The sequence below is a fragment of the Arvicola amphibius genome, chromosome 11, assembly GCF_903992535.2.
Source record: "Arvicola amphibius chromosome 11, mArvAmp1.2, whole genome shotgun sequence".
In the NCBI taxonomy this organism is placed as follows: Eukaryota; Metazoa; Chordata; class Mammalia; order Rodentia; family Cricetidae; genus Arvicola; species Arvicola amphibius.
In genome coordinates, this window is record NC_052057.2 from 63,834,929 (window position 1) to 63,854,985 (window position 20,057).

Genomic DNA, 20,057 nt, shown 5'->3' on the forward strand with positions numbered 1-20,057 from the left:
CTTATGTATATGGTAAGTAGGAAGTTTCCCTAATAGGTTGAACAACTACTTCCAGAATACATGCATGTATTAACTATTAACTATTCTCCAAATACTCAGTACACTAAGTATGAAGGTATCATTCCATTCCATGTTGACATTTTGGTTTAGACATTGTACGACATGCTCGGCTTGGAGATCCTGTGTTTAGAGACTGTATAAGCTGAAATGTTATTATGTGGCCAGATCAGTACTTAAATTTGGTGAATAATACTGCAGATCCTATATTCCATACACAATGCTACAGTTCAGAATGGTTGTTCTGAGTAGCTACTTCTCCAAGAAGCAAAGAAAGGTTTTGGTGCACTGATAGATAACCGAACAGTTCCCCTACGTCTATCTGTGAGGCTTATTCTATTTCACTTTTTTTTTTTTTGGTTTTTCGAGACAGGGTTTCCCTGTAGTTTCTAGAGCCTGTCCTGGAACTAGCTCTTGTAGACCAGGCTGGCCTCGAACTCAGAGATCCGCCTGCCTCTGCCTCCGGAGTGCTGGGATTAAAGGCGTGCGCCACCACCGCCCGGCTCTATTCCACTTTTATAAAGTAGAGCTGGATCGTGCCTTTCTACGTTGATCTCTACATTAAAAAAATTGCCAGAGTGTCATCCAAATAGGAAGTATAGTTTCTTTTTTAAAAATATTGCCAGGCATATAATTACCCTCACATAATGCGTCTAAGATACACGGCTAAAAATACCTTGACTATCATCTACAAATAGACCAAACTTTAAAAGATTAAAGGGAAATATAAGATTATCAACTTAAATCGCTATAATATTATATGCCTACTGTTTTTCTAATATCTTCTGAGAGAGGAAATCTGACTTTCAAGAGCCGTCCTGAAATGACTGAAAACAACTATCTATGCTGATCAATTCTTAACATGCTGCTCACATACTCAAAACATTTTCTTCCTGGACACAATCTGGTAAGTATTTACCCTAAGTCTATATGTGAACTTAATGTTCTATATATAGTTCAAACATATAAAAAATAGACTAATTATAAAATTACACTTCTTTTTTTCCTACACAGTTTCCCCTAATCTCTGCATCAACTCAAAGCTCAGAACACAATGTCTTCTACAAATGATCACTAACTACTTAAAAGCAACCATGCTATGTTAGAATGTTCTCCTGTAACTGTCTCACTGCATGCCTAGCTGGAATCTATCACTGTATTCATGGTGAATAATAAGTGGGATACACTGTTAACTTCATTAATACTTTAAAATTTTAAACAGATATTCATTTGTTACATACTAATTTCATCATTTAAAAATGAGGACTAAAATTAATAGCACTGAAGCTCAGATCTGTGAATCCTGAAATCTCATGCCCTAGCATTTTCTGAATGACTGACTGCAGGCCTGCTTGGCGAGCAGGCCAGAGAGATAGGCGTGTATCCAGCAGCATCATGCCTCCTCATGCGCCACTTGTAAACAACTAGAGGCCTGGGAATCACTTGATTGCTGTTCTAGGATCTTTGTTCCTCTAGCTATAGCTCGTCATCTGCTCGATTATGTAACTTGCCTTATATATTTCTTTATAAGGCTACGACTCCTAAAATATTTAACATTCAAAAAAATAATTGTTGAAGGTGACTACTACAACATCTTCTAAAATTAACATTAAGGCATGATTGATGTTAATTTGAATAGAAAACCAAAAACATTTTATGGCTTGTAAAGAAATTTAGCACTAAAATGGCTTAAAATGATTAAGATTACTTTCACACAGGTTAAAAATTACAATAGTCTATAACATAGAGCCTGTAAGAAATATCTGATAAAGACCAACCAAACTGCATTATAAATACTTACTTGTAAACGGGTAATAACTCATGTCTTTTGAAGGCACTGTCTGACTTTGTATCACTGTCATACAACCTTTGCACATGTCTTCCAGTTCGAAGAGGAGGGCCTAACTTGTCCATCTTACTATTAAAATATATAAAGGTGTACCCATAAGGAGATTGCTACTGGTTGTTTGCCTCTAAAGAATTATGTAGACATAAGGATTATTTTTCTTCAGATAAAGAAACTCTTGTTCACTAGAAATCCACACACTTTTCTTAAATAACTAACTGCCAGGACAAAAGCACATGTCTAAACTTCTGATCATAAAGTGCCCATCATTAGACCGGTGTGCCTTGACCATTTAGGCAACCTTGCCAGTTTCCATGTGGTGTTAGTTTCACATTCATCAAGAAAAAGGAATAAATTAGGAAGCAATGGAATATGTGAAGCTAGAAGTGAAGTAGGAGCTGTTATGCACAAATAACAAAAGTTTTCATTTTCCCTGAAATGGAAGAACCTTTCTTCTCTATTATTTTACTTTATGATTGCCCTTGTATTTGAAAGATTTAATTGTATATGGAATCCTTAAATATGTATCATATCTCACTTTATAATAAGGAATAAGTTTATTTCTGGGATATATATAGTGAAAAGGCAAAACACGATCTATATTTTAAAAGACATGGTCAATCTAAATATCACAGGTAAAACATGCAATCACACCATTGTGAACCCTTTAAACCTAAAGTATACAATATCTCCATCTAGCGGATGCAAGTGCTAACTGCAGGTTCGTAGGACACTTCATTGTCTTACATTAGCTCTATGTGGTCAAATCGTATACTATCACCACTAAACAACCATTCATGGGAGAAAACAGGAAAATTTGCAAATTAGAAAAATTATCTCAAATTGGTGGTAAGAAAAATGCCACATTTAATATTAAAGATATTCTTATTTAAAAAATATTTATTTATTATGTATACAATATTCTGTCTGCATGTATGCCTGCTGGCCAGAAGAGGGCACCAGACCTCATTACAGATGGTTGTGAGCCACCATGTGGTTGCTGGGAATTGAACTCAGGACCTTTGGAAGAGCAGGCAATGCTCTTAACCACTGAGCCATCTCTCCAGCCCCTTAAAGATATTCTTGAACTAGGTGCAGAAGTGCAAGCCTTTAATTCCAGTACTCCAAGCCGGGCGGTGGTGGCGCACGCCTTTAATCCCAGCACTCAGGAGGCAGAGGCAGGCGGATCTCTGTGAGTTCGAGACCAGCCTGGTCTACAAGAGCTAGCTCCAGGACAGGCTCAAAAGCTGCAGAGAAACCCTGTCTCGAAAAACCAAAAAAAAAAAAAAAAAAAAAAATTCCAGTACTCCAGAGGCAGAGGCAGGAGGATAACTGTGAGTTCCAGCCCAGCCTAGTCTTCAACTGTAAATTCTAAGCCAGTCAGAACAACAGTGAGATTCCGCCTCACATACATTCCTTAAGGAGATATCTGCTCTCTCACTCATGGTTTTAGTTTTAACTCATTTCACGCAGTAAGCCCTAAAGACACATGATATGGTCAGACACTGCTAATCTGAGAGAACGGAGTAGAAAACCAAAGACCTGATGCGTGCTCTTAAAGAGGTTAGTATCCAGGATGAATCTGTTCAGCTTTCTAGAACCTACGCGTCTCTCAGGAGCAACATTTAAGTCATTTGATGGTCGCTGTCTATGCAGCAAAGTTGATGGTAAATGCACGCAGTGGTACACACATTTCAAACAACCTGCAGCAGATGTCTTAAACATAATTTCTGCAAATCTTTGAGATTAAAATTTATCGTTAATTTATAGGATTATGAAACAATCCAATTTGAAGTCCGATGACTTCAAATTCTAATTGGTCATGTTTGTGCTTTGAACTGGTAAATGTTAAGAATTATCAGAGCATACTGTCACAGACACCGCCTTTAAGAAGGCATCTGACTTGTGAATAAGGACTGAAATCTGTCACAGAGAAAGAGTTACTAAAGATAGATCTGTAGAAAACTTTAGCTTAGAACACTGAAGATCCTGGATTTAACCCTCTGTACTACACACAAAAAACCCAAACTTAAGTATATTTTAAATAAAAACAGATTCTTTAATTATGGTAACAAGTATTTAAATGTTGCATGTGAATCAACAGAGAAAAAAAGAGATACATAGAATTGAATAAAAGCCTAAGGCAATGACCTAAGGTAACTGTTTCCTGTTGGTTATGCACTAGAGTGCTGAGAATGTTTCCAATGAGAAAGCCTAACTGAAAGGAGGGCCCCAGAGATGATTTCTCCATGTCAGCTACAAATTCAACCCACTATATAAAGTTTATGTAGTGGCCATAAAAATGATTATTTTAGATAGATACAAAATTCAAATACTTCTTAGACTAAATATTAGTAAATGTGGTTGGGGATAAAGTCAAGCCTATGTTCTGCTACAATCTCCTACTGACAAAGTAAAATATATAAATGTCAATAGTTTATCAAGATCTCATACAGGGTTTTTGAATTTTTAAAGGATTCATAAATGAATAGCCACTTGAGGAAATATTTGGCAATGATCTCAACCCATTCCTCATGAAGCAACTTTCAACTTCAAAAAAGTTCCTTGTTTCCTGCTGATATAAAAAATAAGTCCACTGAGAAATAACCTCCCTGCTTATGATGAGTCCTTAGCTGCAGAAAATGGCACCGATTGTTGCATAATCAGGAGATGGTCTCAGGAATCATACTGGAAAAATTTACCAAGTCGCATTTGTTATTTTGTGGATCTCTGAAGTTGGGATATTCTTTGACATTCAATGCTCTAGAATGATGTATGTATGTATGTATGTATGTATGTGTGTATGTTTGTATATGCACATTGATCTAAATTCTAATCCATCACAGATAATTTCATATACCAATTCCACAATACAGAAATCACCCTAACACAATAGCCACAATCATTAATCATTTCTAATCCACATAACAAGCTAGGTTTGTTCATACACCAGAAGAAAGAGGTTTCTGGGTTGGCAAGAAGGCTCAGCAAATAAAGGTATTTCTTGATAAGCCTGATGACCTGAGTTCAATCCCCAGGATGCACATGGTGGAAAAAATGTAACACCTATTTCCCACTAACGTGCATGCCTTTGTATGCACATGCACATACAAAGTGAATAAATGCAAAAGAAAAATTTTTATAGGAACACACTATGATCATAAAACTAGAGGCATTTATTTCTTACTAATTTAGCAAAGTATTAAATTCAAATTCAATTTTTTATTAAATAGTGTTCTCTAGGGCTAGGGAGATGGCTCAGTCAATAAACTGCTTGCTGCACAAGCAAGAGAACATGGGTTTGAACTCCCAGAAACCCTATAAAATGATGAGCATCATTGTGAGCACCTGTACTGGGTGATGATGGGAGAATCCCTCTGGCTCAGGCCAGCATGCTGGCAGAATTCAATGACAGACCCTGTCTGTCATTGGGAAACTTCTTGTTTGTTTCCCAGCTTCCCAAACTCCCAAAATAACCACACAGAAATTTTATTAATTAAATCACTGCTTGGCCCATTAGCTCTAGCTTCTTATTGGCTAACTTTTACATCTTAATTTAACCCATTTCTATTAATCTGTGTATCATCATGAGGCAGTGGCTTACTGGCGAAGTTTTAGCATGTCTGACTCTGGTGGCAGCTCAATGGCTTCTGACTCTACCTTCTTTCTCTCAGCAGTCAGTTTAGTTTTCCCTGCCTAGATCAACTCTACCATATCACAAGTATAAGACAGTTTCTTTACTAGCCAACAGTAATCACAGCATACAGAGGGAAATCCCACATCAATCCCTGTTTCAAAAAAAGAGATAATAGCAATCAATACTGACCTCAGGCCAACACACAATCATGCACACACATCTGTGTACATATGCCCACCTGCACTCACAAATATTCCTTACATGTACTCTGTAGCTACATTTTACCCCATCTACTATGGTCAATCTCTAAACATTTTTCCCATAGTAACTGAAGGAAATTATTGAAAGAGTAATTTAGCTACTGAAAATGATATGTATGCTGGGCAGTGGTGGTGCACATCTTTAATCTCAGCACTCAGGAGGCAGAGGCAGGTAGATCTCTGTGAGGTCAAGGCCAGCCTGGTCTTCAGAGTGAGTATGAAGACAACTAGGGCTGTTACACAGAGAAAGCTTGTGTCAAGAAACCAAGGTGGAAGGGGCGGGGGAGAAAACACAGCTTAAGACATGTCAGTTTTGTGATTTTACTCAAAGGTGACAATATTCCAACTACAAATATTAAAATGTCATGATTCCAATATATGATAGACTATGATAGACTAGCATACATGAATAAAGTTAACTATACTAAAGATTATAAACAGCATCCTTGAAACAGCTATAGGATCATCACATGTTTATCAGTCTCATATGATGTTTAATACCTTCAAAGTTGTCACTCAATCCTGAATTAATGGATAACTGGAAAACATCATTGCCATGAAAACTTTACAATATTCTTCACCAGGACCACTACTCTAGAATAAGCCAACAAGTTTATAGTTGATTAATTTAATTTATTAATCCATTATTTTTATCAGTCAACCCTTAAAAATATCAGAAATTTAGTTAGGATGGGTTTTTTCATATTGTTGATTCTGCCATCATGGTGTTTTTACAATTTAGCAAAGGAAACAAATGAATCACTGCTTCAAAGACTCTAAAACAGAAATGGTGGCTGGTGCTAGACAGCTGTGGAGTGGTTCTGACACATAACAAGAATATGCTCAATAAAAATAATACTCAAACTAATACAGTAAATCTATTGACCCAAAGTAAACAGTAATTCCTCTTCAAGTAGAAGGAACTTCTATATAGATAATTAGAATCTGAACACATATGACTGACAGTTTAATAAGATATGGGACAACCAAGGTGTTCAATTTTCATGGCACAATAAGCAATACAATACATATAAAAGTATTTGTTCAAAATCTCTGCCTGTTGGTAAAACCATTTTTTTCTCAGGTTCATATAAACGTTGTTCAGGTTTTTTTTACAACAGGAATCAAAGTGTATTCACAGTCACAAAGCAGTGTCAGAAAGATATTGCTACATACCTACCTAGTAGCACAGTAGAATGCAAGAGCCTGGTTTTCTGACTCCACGAGCAGTGTGCTCACTCACCCACTCTTGTGCGCTTTCTGTTGCTGACTCTTCTTTCTCTCTTTTGTGTGTGGTGTTTGCACATGTATGTATAAGCTTTTGTCTGATTATTTTTCAATGTGTGTGGGTGCATGATGTGGGAGTCCCTTCTATATGCTGTGAATACAACTGGTTAAAAAAAGAAGATGTTTTGGGCCGGTGATAGGGTAGAACAGAGCTAGGCAGGGAAATCTAAACTGAATGCTGGGAGAAAGGAGGCGGAGGCAGGGAGAAGCCATGGAGCCACCAGAGACAGACATTTGCCAGTAAGTCACAGCCTTGTGGCAATACACAGATAAATAAAAGTGGGTTAAATTCAGATGTAAGAGTCAGCCAATAAGAATCTACAGCTAATGGGTAAAGCAGTGATTTAATTAATACAGCATTTTGTGGTTATTTTGAGTCTGAACTGATGGCGGTAGGGAAATTAACTAGCAGCCTCCTACAACATGTGTCTGTCTAAGGGTGTATATGATGTATGCATGTGTGTGTACAGCATGTGTTGGTGTGTATGTGTCTGTCTGAGGGTGTATATGATGTATGCATGTGTGTGTACAGCTTGTGTGGGTGGGTATGTGTCTGTGTGAGGGTGTATGTGATGTATGCATGTGTGTGTACAGCATGTGTGGGTGTGTATGTGTCTGTCTGAGGGTGTATATGATGTATGCATGTGTGTGTACAGCATGTGTGGGTGGGTATGTGTCTGTCTGAGGGTGTATGTGATGTATGCATGTGTGTGTACAGCATGTGTGGGTGTGTATGTGTCTGTCTGAGGGTGTATATGATGTATGCATGTGTGTGTACAGCATGTGTGGGTGGGTATGTGTCTGTGTGAGGGTGTATATGATGTATGCATGTGTGTGTACAGCTTGTGTGGGTGGGTATGTGTCTGTGTGAGGGTGTATGTGATGTATGCATGTGTGTGTACAGCATGTGTGGGTGTGTATGTGTCTGTGTGAGGGTGTATATGATGTATGCATGTGTGTGTACAGCATGTGTGGGTGTGTATGTGTCTGTCTGTGGGTGTGTATTCTATGAATAATCACATGAAGGATTGAAGTTGGTATCAGGAATCATCCTTGACTGTTCTTCCACCGTATTCACTGATGCAGGGACTCAAAAATCAAACCCAGAGCTATTGGTAAGGTTAGTCCTGTCGGCTTAATCTGGAAACTAAGAAGCCACCTCCAGGGCTGGCATCCCAGCAGACTGCTATGCCCACTCAGTATTGTATGGCTTCTGGGGATCAGAACTCTAGACCTCATGCATGTATAGCATCTTCTTTAACCACTGAAACAGTTTCCCAGTCCCAAAATTCTTTTTGAAAAATCTACCATCCAGCTTCATGTCCACAACCTACTTAAAAAATTTGTAATATAACTTAATATGACCAAAGAGAAAACCAACAATATAACAGAAGTATTGAAAAATATTGCCTTCTAACTTATAATCAGCTGTAACCAAAACACTAAAAAGACTACAGCCCAAGTAAAAACAATTCTCCTTGCTATGGTAAATGTCTATATACTACTATTTAATGAGTTCAACAGTTGAGAAGACAAAAAGAAATTAGTATTGTTTTGTTTTTTTAACCACCAGATGATGAAATAAGAAGACGATTTATTGTATTTTGTTAGTATTTTGTTAGCTTGTTTTTGTTTTTGTTTCTATTATGTAGTCTTCATTATTTGTATTCTTCTTGATGCTGGGAATGGAACTCAATGCTTTGCACATGCTAGGCAACTGTCCCACCAATGAGTTATATAGTCAGCCCTTTAAACTTGTATGTGGGTATGTGATATTTGTGTGTATATGTATACATACTGGTGTGTCTAAGTGTAAGCACACATGTGCCATGCTGTACATGTAAAGCTAAGAGGACAACATCAGGAACTGGTCCTCACCTCTGCCTTTTTGCCCCAAGTCTCTTGTTTGCTGCTATGTATATCAGGCTAGCTGGTCCATGAGCATCCAGGGATTCTGTCTCTGCCCCCCATAACCCTGGCAGAATGATGGATTACAGTAATGGGCATCATAATGCCTGTGTCTTACATGGGTTCTGGGATTGGAATTCAGATACTCATACTATCATGGCAAATGTGTTACCCACTGACTCATCTCCCCAAACTCGAAGTCTTTGTATATCTTGGATTTCCTATGCTGTCTGAATTGAGTGAGAAAAAAAATAGGTAATGACAATTAACAATTATTTCTCTGTAAATTTTCTTCATGATAATATGTGACTTTGAGTCAGAGGTAAAGTATATTTGAATATAAAGTGAGTTATTTTTCTGTAAGCAACCACACATGTAAAGAAAGACAAGAACGTCTGTATTACTGGTTTTGTGGTAATCCCTTAGCTGTGTGATTCATTAATAGAGGAAAGGAAAGCTACAAAAGTAAGTGTTTAGATAATAAACTTCTAATGTTATCTACAAAGTTTCCGACAATACAATGGATTACTGAAGGTAAAAGCTATTTTACTAAAAGCCATATGTATATAATGATAGACTTATAGGAAGAATAATTCTGCCACTTTGTCTAACATATTTTTAGTTCCATTATATTACACTTCATACAATGTAAGTATACTACAGAAAATTCCATTTTGAATGCTGTATCCTATATATTCTCATAGCAAAATCATGAAAACGCATTTATATATATATATATAGTTGCCAAATATATTTCTATACATACTATTCTATCAAAACTATACATTTCATTGATTTTCATACATTATAATAAAAACACTCAACTGTTTTCTAGTTAAATAGATTTCAGTCAGTACCTGGCTTTTCCAAAATAGTTTTAAACAAATCTGATTCTCTAAGTTGCTCCATGACAAAGGAGACTGAACTAAATCCCATGCACACTGTGCAGCACAAGGGCTGATAAATAGTGCTTGACATATTACAGCTGCTTCTAAACGTTTATACTTTACATTGCTTCTCAGATGCCCCAAAATAAAGCTGTCCACTCAAACACACACACACACACACACACACACACACGCACGCACACACACACGAACACGCATACACACATACACACACGCACACACACACGAACACAGACACACACGCATGCACTTTAAGAAAACATACTACAGTCTCTGAACAGTAAACTGAGACTGCGCCATAGCATCGCTGACTATCTTCTTTCCAGCAATGCGCTGAAGGAAATGCACACACTTAGAAAAAATAAAGACAAACAGAACAGTGATGTATCTGAAATGTATACACCAAGAACACACTCAGCATGGACTTACCCTGCCTGGGGGGCTGATATTGCTTTATGAGAAGGTGACAAGGTCTGGAGTTTGTTTCCCAAAGAACTGTTAACTGAAGATGCTTTACCCGAAGGCACACCTTATGATAAAAAAGGCAACAGTTTTAACAAGTCTCAAAGCAAAGTCATACAAAACAGAGCCTCTAACAAGGAAAGCAGTTCTTTATCAACACTGTGCCTAGTTCTACATAATTTACAACTACTAATGAGGAGTATGTTATCTCGTCATTGGCACACAAACAGCATCCCACTTCAGGGTTATCTTCTTCAAGTCGTTAGGACTTGTCTTCTCAGAACAGCTGCCAAGTTCAGGTATAAGAACTGCACAAAAACACCGTGGCCTTTCAAGTAATCAAGAGAACTGGGCTGCAGAAGTTAGTCAACACTATTTCAGTTTTACTCAGAAAGAACTACTGATCTAGAAAAGGCCACTACTGGCATTTCCACATCAACTAACATGGTTTTCTTCTGTTTGTTTAGTTTGCCATGCGAATCTCATTACCTACAACAGTTTTGCTAGCAGTACTTGGCTGTGGTAGTCGGGATGATGCTGCAGTTCCAGGAGAATTTGATTTTTTAAGTGGAGATGGTTTATACTAAAATAATGAAAATTAAAAAAAATTATCAACATCATTTTGTTATCAGGAAATGCAAACTTGCAAGTAATTCAACATCACAGGAGACCTAATGACAGACTTTTTGTTTATGAGAAAAGGCTACAGAGATAGATGGTGACGACATTTATGCAGCATTCTAAATCAATTTAGTAATGCTGAGTCAAATGTTCACGCTTATAAAATACAGTACTCTGATACAGAAATCAAAACAAGATTACTTTTACAAAAATGTTTGAGTAAAGTAACACTTCTATAAAAACTGTAAATGTCTCAGGAAACTACAAAAAATTCACAATTATTTGAAAAATATTTTAAAAGCTATAAATTTTAGATTAGGTGAGGAAAAAAAAGTCATTTCAACCCCATTTGAGATTGCAGCAAATACTTGCCAGCACACCAATCAGACAAATAAATGACACCACTTAATTTAATTCAAAATGTTTCCAGAAAGACAGTGTAAAAGAGTTAGAAAAACAACAAGAACAAAGCCTGGCTTTTCATTTAGTAAAAAGAATAAAGCAGAGGAATAATGTACATGCGTTTGTATATATGAAGAAAACTGAAGGCAGAAGCATGAAAGATGTCAAACAAAGTATAAAAATAATTGCATTTCATTTCAAGTATATGTCCAAACAAATGACCCAGGGTGCTTGCCAAACAAATTAAAAAAAAACTATTTGTAGTCTAGTATAAAGACTAGAAAAAACATATTTAAGTTAGAGAAAAGAAAGAAAACATTGTGAGCAACACCAAGCATCATAAGTAGAAATAACTAATTTTTTTATGAGATAAAATATACTTCAAAAAAATCACCAGAAAAAAATATACTTTAAAGGACCAATAAGTAGGGCACTAGATATCATGGATTATAACTGCAGACATTACTACTACAATCTAAAAAATTTCCATATATGTGATATACAAGTGGCAAAATTACCAGGAAAAACAGAAAATACTATAATCAAGCTAAATATTTTAGCAAATCTCCTTTCATTGGTGTGAGAATCAAAAGAAATGCCAATAGGAATCAGTCAGTTGGCCTGGCATTTATACATCCCAACACACTACATAGAACAAACATTCCACTACAGACGCCATGCAGCAAATACCATAAGACCACATACAGGATAGCAGAACACATTTTAATAGTGTAAAAACTTTGGAAAATACATTCTTGAACCAAAACAGAATTAAAATAAACAAAATGTATCTAGAATACTATAATTATCTGCCAATAAATGATTCATTTAAAATGAACTATGATTAAAAAGATTAAAAATTAGAATATATTTTAAATTGAATAAAAAAGACCAATAAAATGCAATTCTTTTCTAGCAATACTAGAAAAGAATGAAGCCCCTACTAAATGAAATATCTTAATAAACTAATCTGTGTTAATTTTTCTCTCAAGTAATTCAAATTATACATCAAAGCCCTTAGCAACATCCATTTTAGCTGATGGGAAAACTATAGTTTAGTGTTATACATTATAAACATAAAACTATGAATCTCAAAGAGGCACATTCTCACTAGTTTTTAGAAATAATTGAACTCATGCGTTCACCTGTGGCCGAGAAGCTGGCTTTCCTTTGGCTTCAGCAGAAAATTTGCCCTTATTACTAATACGCGCCGCCTGTTCTTTACAAAAGTTGATGTGTCTGTCCGCTGCGTTTTCATTGAACCTCCTCTGGCAATATGGACACTGGATGTAATCTAAAGCACATCAAAGGAGAAAGACGTTAGTAACACAACACCGTAGTGGGCAGTAAAAGCTTTTATGACCAGTAGTTCAAGATGAATAAACAATATAAATAATGCCATCTGATAAGCATGGTTCCCACTCTCATACAACATCCAATGTGGCTGACCCTAAACTTAGTAGATAGTTAAGAAAAAGTTCAAAAGCCTTTTCTATCTCCTGCATTTGAATCAATTTAAGTTAAACTGAAGGAAAAAATAAAATAAAGTGTCAGTAGAAAAAACCAGTAAGAGAAAAGCATTGTTTTCTTTGACCATGGACATGAACTTTATATGGCACCTAAATAAAAACACATTGGAATATAAATTTATGTACAGATTAAACTAAAATGTCTTTCTTCAAAAAATAAAAAATAGGTAAAATACTGCCAAGAAATGTATTTTCTAAAAAGAGGTCCCAAGAAATGGAAGAGGTAATTTAAAAATCAGAGTTTCACTGGCATAAGTCAAACTTTAGACTAAACTATTAGCAACAATCCGAATGTCCGGCTCAAACACTGGGAGGATTCCGACAGGCGGACTGCCCTGCAGAGCCACCGCTGCAGTGCTTACATGGACTGGAAAAGATGCAGAAGCTAAGATGTAGTATGGAAATGCCTCTAAAGCAGGGGAGCTCAATGTTACAGAAAATAAATGTCAACTAGGAAGGGCCCCAGGTAGCCCAGCTGGATTATTCCAGAAATGCACAGCATCATTAATACTTCAGGAGTTGGCAGGTTATCGCATGGAAGCGTAATCTGGCCTGCCTATTGCCTGCTTTTGAAAAAAAAAGTTTGTTCTTTTGTAAATAGAACTCTACTGATTCATTTACATATTATCCATGGCTTATAACAAGTAAAAGCTAAGTAGTTCTCAGTAGCCTTAGCGATATCCAATACCTAAGTACAACTTAGCCTTTTACTGAAGTAGCTGGCAAATGTCTCCTCTAGCATAAAATCCACGTTTGCTGAAGAACATTCTCTTTGCTAGGAAGTAAACTCCAGTCCAGACAACCAAGTCAATTTTAATATGGCTGTTTACGTTAAAATGACATCCTGTTGACGATGCTATAATACCCAGCAATAAAATGTAAATTCTACTACTTTAAGTCTGTCTCAATATCTCATAGTATTTCCTACAATCTTTACCTTGTTAATAATTAGCAGTACAACTGATAGTTTCCCAGTAGAAACTGTATCAATATATTATTTTTAAAACATAATTTAGGTAATTGGTCTATACCACAGGGTCTGGATTAATAATATATTTTAAAAATATAACTTTCTTTTCAGGCAAGATACCAAAGTTTTAGGACATAAAGCTATGTTTAAACAAAAGCATTGTGATAAAAAGTAATGTTTGTATTTATTGCGCTGTAAGTCTATATCTTTACATCTAGATGCTTGGATTATCACCACTATTTGAGACCATAGTATTTCAACATTCTATGTCATTTGGTTTCAACATAAAAATTATTTTATATCAACTGGAAATACAAATTCTATCATTCAGTGCCCACATGAACATCCATCCCTGTCAGCAACACTCCACATACCAGGGTCATAGGAAGGCGGCGGAGGAGGAGGAAGTTTGCCACCCTCTTTAAGTGCCTGATCAAGGCCCTTTGCTGCTCTTATGGTGGCAATGAATTCCTCATGCTTTCTTCTCCAATTAGATGGCTTCTTTGGTGGTTCTGGCTAAAAATAAGGAAAAAAGAAAATCAATAATATATTTTCTAAAATACTGAAATAAAATTTCAGATAAAGCCATATTATTTTTAGTGATCTCTTAGAATTCATCAGTGATTTTTCCCAATATAAAAATCTGCAATCACACTGTGCAGCTTTTAAACACAATTCTTCCTAAGGCAGACAGTGTTAAAGTATCCTCTACAGGTATAATAGCCATATTTGTGCTCCTGCTTTGACCTTCTCCTTTCTCAGCCTCTCTACAATAAAATTTTCCCAAAACCAAGGGGTTTAAACTGACATTAGGGGTAGGCAGAAAACAGTCCCATGTGGATTTCACTGGATTTTCTTTTGAGAGAGACTGAAGATGCTCTCATCAGGTCACTGAGTCATCTATTTATTCTGTGAATGGGTCATATTCCTAGGTAACTTCTTTCCTTGGCTTTTAGGCTTTTTGAAATAACTCTTCCTACATAGAGAAGAAAAATCTGCAATCACAGATTTGTTTTCTCTCCAATTCCTGTGGACCTATAGATGATTTGATACGCAGAATTATTCCAACACTGTTAGTTAATTCACTACTTACTGTTGAAGGTTTTTTTGGCTTTGTTTAATTTCATTTTTATTTTATTCATTGTATATTTTATTCATTCTGGCATATAATGTGACATAAAGCGTTCAAATGTTTATTTAAAGATAATCATGCAGTAATTTCTGTATCCTTCAACTCCTTACTCCACACTACCCCAACAATGAGATAAAACATTCACCACAAACTAAATACATGACTGTAGATACATACCTGATAATCTAACTATTCTTAATGTCTTTATTTTTAAAATCAAAAATAAATATGCATTCAATCAAAGTAAAAAAGTTATTTAAAAATACAAATGCAAAAGTAAACAGTGAAAATTACACCCCTAACTCCTAGGTCTAGCTCTGGTCATGTGCATATGTACAGGACTACAGGGACAGTGTAGTTCTCACACCTCATCCAAGAGGAGACAGTACGGAGAACCACAACTGCAGAGACCAGGTGACTGCGGTAGCCAACCCCAACAGACACAGCCATGAAGCAAGCCACTGTTATCTAAGGCTCAAAATAAAAAAAGGGAGGGGGGAGAAAAATAATAAAGAGTCAGAGGACAGGACACGTGCTGCAAGATAGGGCCCACTAGTCACACCAGGAAATCTGCATCCATAGAAAACTAAACCATACGCTTGCCTGAAGATGACCAGCATAATGACAACACCAGCTGACATGTAAATGAAGAGCTACAGATAGTTTGTGGCTACTGGGAGAGGAATAATATATGTACTTCCAGGGTGAGCACCTATATAGGTTGTCTAATCCCAAAATGTCAATCCTGGACACATGCACATCTGAGCAATGCCAATAGACTCAGTAGGTTGGACATAAACATGGGTGTATGCATATAGTGTGCATACAATAATTAAAGAAGATATGCATTTGGAGAGCAGTACATGGGAGGAATTAAAGGTGAGCAATAGTACTGTAAATATAGTGACAATGTATGAAGTTTCCAAATTCACCTACAAATTAAAAATAGCATATGATACATAGTTCTTACACAAATAGATACAAAAAAGAAAAAGTTTGCCAAGAAATCTCATAAGATAAAATGGAAAATAATTTTACAAAAAAAGGAACAAGCAAAAAGTCATAAAACTTATATTTGTTTTTTAAAAGTAAAATATTTAAAAAATTAAATATTAAATTAATATTAATTAAATTAATATTAAAATATTTTGAAAAACCTCCCACCAAAATTTCCCAGGCCCACATGCTATCTGACGTCTTTTAAAGCACAACAAAACAATATTCCCCAAAATCCTATGAGAGTATCAAAAACTTTGTTAAAAGTTAGAAAACCTACTTTTGCTCATGGATATATATGAAAAAATATAAAATTAAAACTTTATTTTACAGTTAAATGGTGACATTTATCTGCTCCGCAGAATTAGGCATCTAATGGCAAGGTGCACTGCTCTTTTCTACTTGTTTTCCTCACAGACAGATCTTTCTACCAAGGCAAGCTAAAAAGCCTTCCTGTTTTTTTGTTTGGTTGGTTGGTTTTGGATATTTTTATTGTTTATATTGAGTTATGCATTTTTCTCCGTTCCCATCCTTCCTTCCCCCTTCCCTTCTACCCTCTCCAATAAACTCCATGCTCCCAATCTACTCAAATATCTTGTCTTTTTCTCCCTCCTATGTAGATCCATGTATGTCTCTTTTAGGGTTATCTTTGTTATCTATGCTCTCTGGGATTGTGAATTGTAGGCTGGTTTTTCTTTGCTTTATGTCTAAAAGCCACTTATGAGTGAGTACATCTTAAAATTTTCTTTCTGGGCTTGGGTTACCTCACTAAATATGACGTTTTCTAGATCCATCCATTTGTCTGCAAATTTCAAGATGTCATTATTTTTTTTCCACTGTGTAGTACTTCACTGTGTAAATGTACATTTTCCTTATCCAATCTTCGGTCTAGGGGCATTTAGGTTGTTTCCAGGTTTTGCCTATTACAAATAATGCTGCTATGAACACAGTTGAGCACATGTCCTTGTTGGTATGATTGAGCATTCTTTGGGTATACCCAAAAGTCGTACTGCTGGGTCTTGAGGTAGGTTGTTTACTAATTACCTAATAAATTCCCATACTGACTTCCAAAGAGGCTGTATGATTTTGCTTTGCTACCAGCAATAGAGGAGTGTTCCCTTTACCCCACATCCTCTTCATCATAAATTGTCATCAGTGTTTTTGATCTTGGCCATTCTTACAGGTGTAAGATGGAATTTCACAAGTTCTTTTGATTTGCATTTCTCTGATGGCTAAGGATGTTGAGCATTTCCTTAAGTGTCTTTCAGTCATTTTAGATTCATCTGTTGAGAGTTCTCTGTTTAGGTCTGTACCCCATTATTTTTATTATTTTTATTGGATTATTTATTATTTTGATGACCAATTTCTTGAGTTCTTTGTATAGTTTTTGGAGATCAACCCTCTGCCCAATGTGGGGTGGGTGAAGATCTTTTTCCATTCTGTAGACTGCTGCTATGTCTTATTGATCATGTCCTTTGCATTACAGAGCTTCTCAGTTTCAGGAGGTCCCATTTATTGTTTCTCTCCTGTGCCAATGAGACTAACAGCCTTCTTATTATTCATCCCTGAATGTATTTGGTTTTTCGGGTGTGGTAACCACGTCCACAAATACAGCTTCACAGGTCTATGTGAAGAGAATTCTGAGGGCCTCTGAGAAAATTTTAAGTAAACAAAACAAAAGTCTTGTAAACCTTTGTTCCTCCATAACATGGGCTGTTCCTGGAATGTTTTTGTGCTCCTCCCAGGTATTATAATAATAGGAGTGGGCTTTACTTTGGATTACCTATAATCTTACCCATTACTCTTTAGATGATGTTTGTAAGCACAGATTGCCTTCCTGACTATATTCAATCTAAAATCCTGGACCTTACCCTTCTGTCTGCATACAATTTGAACTCAATGAACTTTGCTCACATGACCTGACCTTGCTTAACCCTCAAAATATAAACCATCTGAAGCCCTAAATGAACTTGGCTATTTATGAGACTTTAGCCTCATTTTTAGCCTCTCTTCTCCAGATTCACACTGCCAACTAGAGCAGCAATGCTGGAGCAGCCACTCGGAAGAGATTTGGAAGAAGAAAAGCAAAAGGCAACTGCTAGGCTACGGGGAAAGACAATTCCCTTTGGGAAAGAACATACTACTTCTAAATAAGGCTCATAACTGCAAGTGCTTGCCTTTTACTTGTCTATGGAAAATAGAAGACTATTGCTGAGACCCTCTCTCCCTTCCTATTCAGGCAACCACTTTTAGAGAGAGACCCATCTTATAATTGGGCCTCTTACCTTCAGGAAGTGTCCTGAAAACATCTAGCACAGGGCCTGCTCAACTGTGTATTCCCCACCTCCCCACTTTCTCCTTTCTGGCTTTAGCAATACAAGTCTGCATACTTTATCTTCTGTCTAACGTGGTGTCATTGTTAAAAAGTTATACATTCTGAAAGAACTCAGCTTAGAGAAACTACCTTTAAGACAAAAAGACCCTCTCATGTATAAGGCATCATATTCTTAGTCACAGAAGCCCATAAACTTTCTACATATGCTTTTGGGGGTAATCTAGGCTGGACTGCAATTGCTGTAGGCCATTCTTATACAGCCTATGCATGATGTCTTGTTCTTAATTTTACCCAAACTAGAGTGCGTTCTATCATGTAGGTGCTTGTGATTTCGTAGGATTTCCTCGACATAAATACAGTAAGAATATACTACAATGATAACATCTAATTGCTTTCAAACCTTAAGATGTATGTGACTCACCCAAGGGTCTTGTAAACAGCAGATTTTAATTCCATGTGTACATGTGAGGCCCAAGACTGCATTTCTAACGTGCTCTCAGATAAAGCTACTAACACACTACGGATCACATTCACAGAGGAGCCAGGCAGCAAACTACTCAGGAAAGGTTTTGCTTTGCTTTTATTCTTAAAGTGCTTCAATGAAGCTTTTTAAAGAGCAGAGTACCAGCTGAATATTACGATCTTGTGTAATCTCCACAGTAGTCACTAAGACCCTACCTCTATCAACATTATACAACTGTACAGGGAAAGAGAAGCATACATAAGCCTAATAAGCATAGTATGGCACATAATCAGATCAATGTCCAGGATTTGTGGACAGAGAACTGCTCAGAGTGCAGGGTCCTCCTGGGACAAATGAGAAGAAACTGGGAAACGGTTGCTTGGCAAACCAAGCGTAAATAAAAGCATACTTTCTCTGCTCATTTTTCAACGTTCTGTCAGAATCTGTACCCTGGATAGGGAAGTGGCCTTAGAGCTCAGTTCTTCACGCTCTACTAGATATAGATTAAGGAAGTGTTTGCTTCTGTAAATTTTTTGCTTTGTTTCTATGTACTTCTTTTCACTTTTATTACTGTTATTTATTGAGATATTGTTTATTACAAGGTGAGGTAAGAGTCTCTCATGATCATGTACGTGGGTAAAGAGGGATTTCCAGAGTTGAGGTTAATGCTTTTTAGACTGTATAAAAAGCCATACAAAATAAAGCTTGTTCATACTCTGAATCCCGTGACCTGATTTACACGAGACCTTTACCCAGGGACCCCAACACACCAGACATTGACAGAGATTCTCCCTCTTTTCTCCAGCCTCTGTACCTATGAGATACTCTGTCTCAAATATATGGCTTATTCACTTATGGTAGCTAATGTAATCATGTAAACAGCACCTTGTATGAAAAACTTCAAATATTGGTTTATGCTTCTTAATCAAGTCTACATCTTCCCTGCAAATATTCAGAGACAGCAAAGCAAAGATAAATGTTTCATTAGCTTAGCTTCAAGTAACATTTTCTAAAAGAATGTGCTACTGGACACAGCGGCTGGGAACTGACCGTGGTTCCTCAGGGAGAATACCAAGTACTCTTAACTGCTAAGTTATTTTTTCAATCCTAATGTAACTTTAAGAAAATCACTTTATTAAGTCTATTTGTCTGTTATTCAAATCAACACACAATAAAAAGCATCACATAGCTAGTTTGAGGAAGTCACTCAAATATTGTCCATTTTCAATCTAGCTCACAGTGAA

The 20,057-nt window shown here is 36.5% G+C and overlaps 1 protein-coding gene across 2 annotated transcripts in view; it reads right to left on the reverse strand.

Annotated features, from left to right (window-relative positions):
• The window catches only part of Zc2hc1a (zinc finger C2HC-type containing 1A), a 38,653-nt gene that overhangs the window by 6,468 nt on the left and 12,128 nt on the right, over nt 1-20,057 (reverse strand). The window contains exons 4-8 of one of the 2 annotated variants that reach the window (XM_038347568.1): nt 14,262-14,403; nt 12,534-12,682; nt 10,855-10,948; nt 10,333-10,432; nt 1,859-1,975 (exon numbers count right to left, since the gene is read on the reverse strand). In XM_038347568.1, the coding sequence (XP_038203496.1) occupies nt 1,859-1,975; nt 10,333-10,432; nt 10,855-10,948; nt 12,534-12,682; nt 14,262-14,403 (602 nt within the window). The remainder of the gene's footprint in view (nt 1-1,858; nt 1,976-10,332; nt 10,433-10,854; nt 10,949-12,533; nt 12,683-14,261; nt 14,404-20,057) is intronic. The other variant, XM_038347567.1, reaches the window with a different exon arrangement.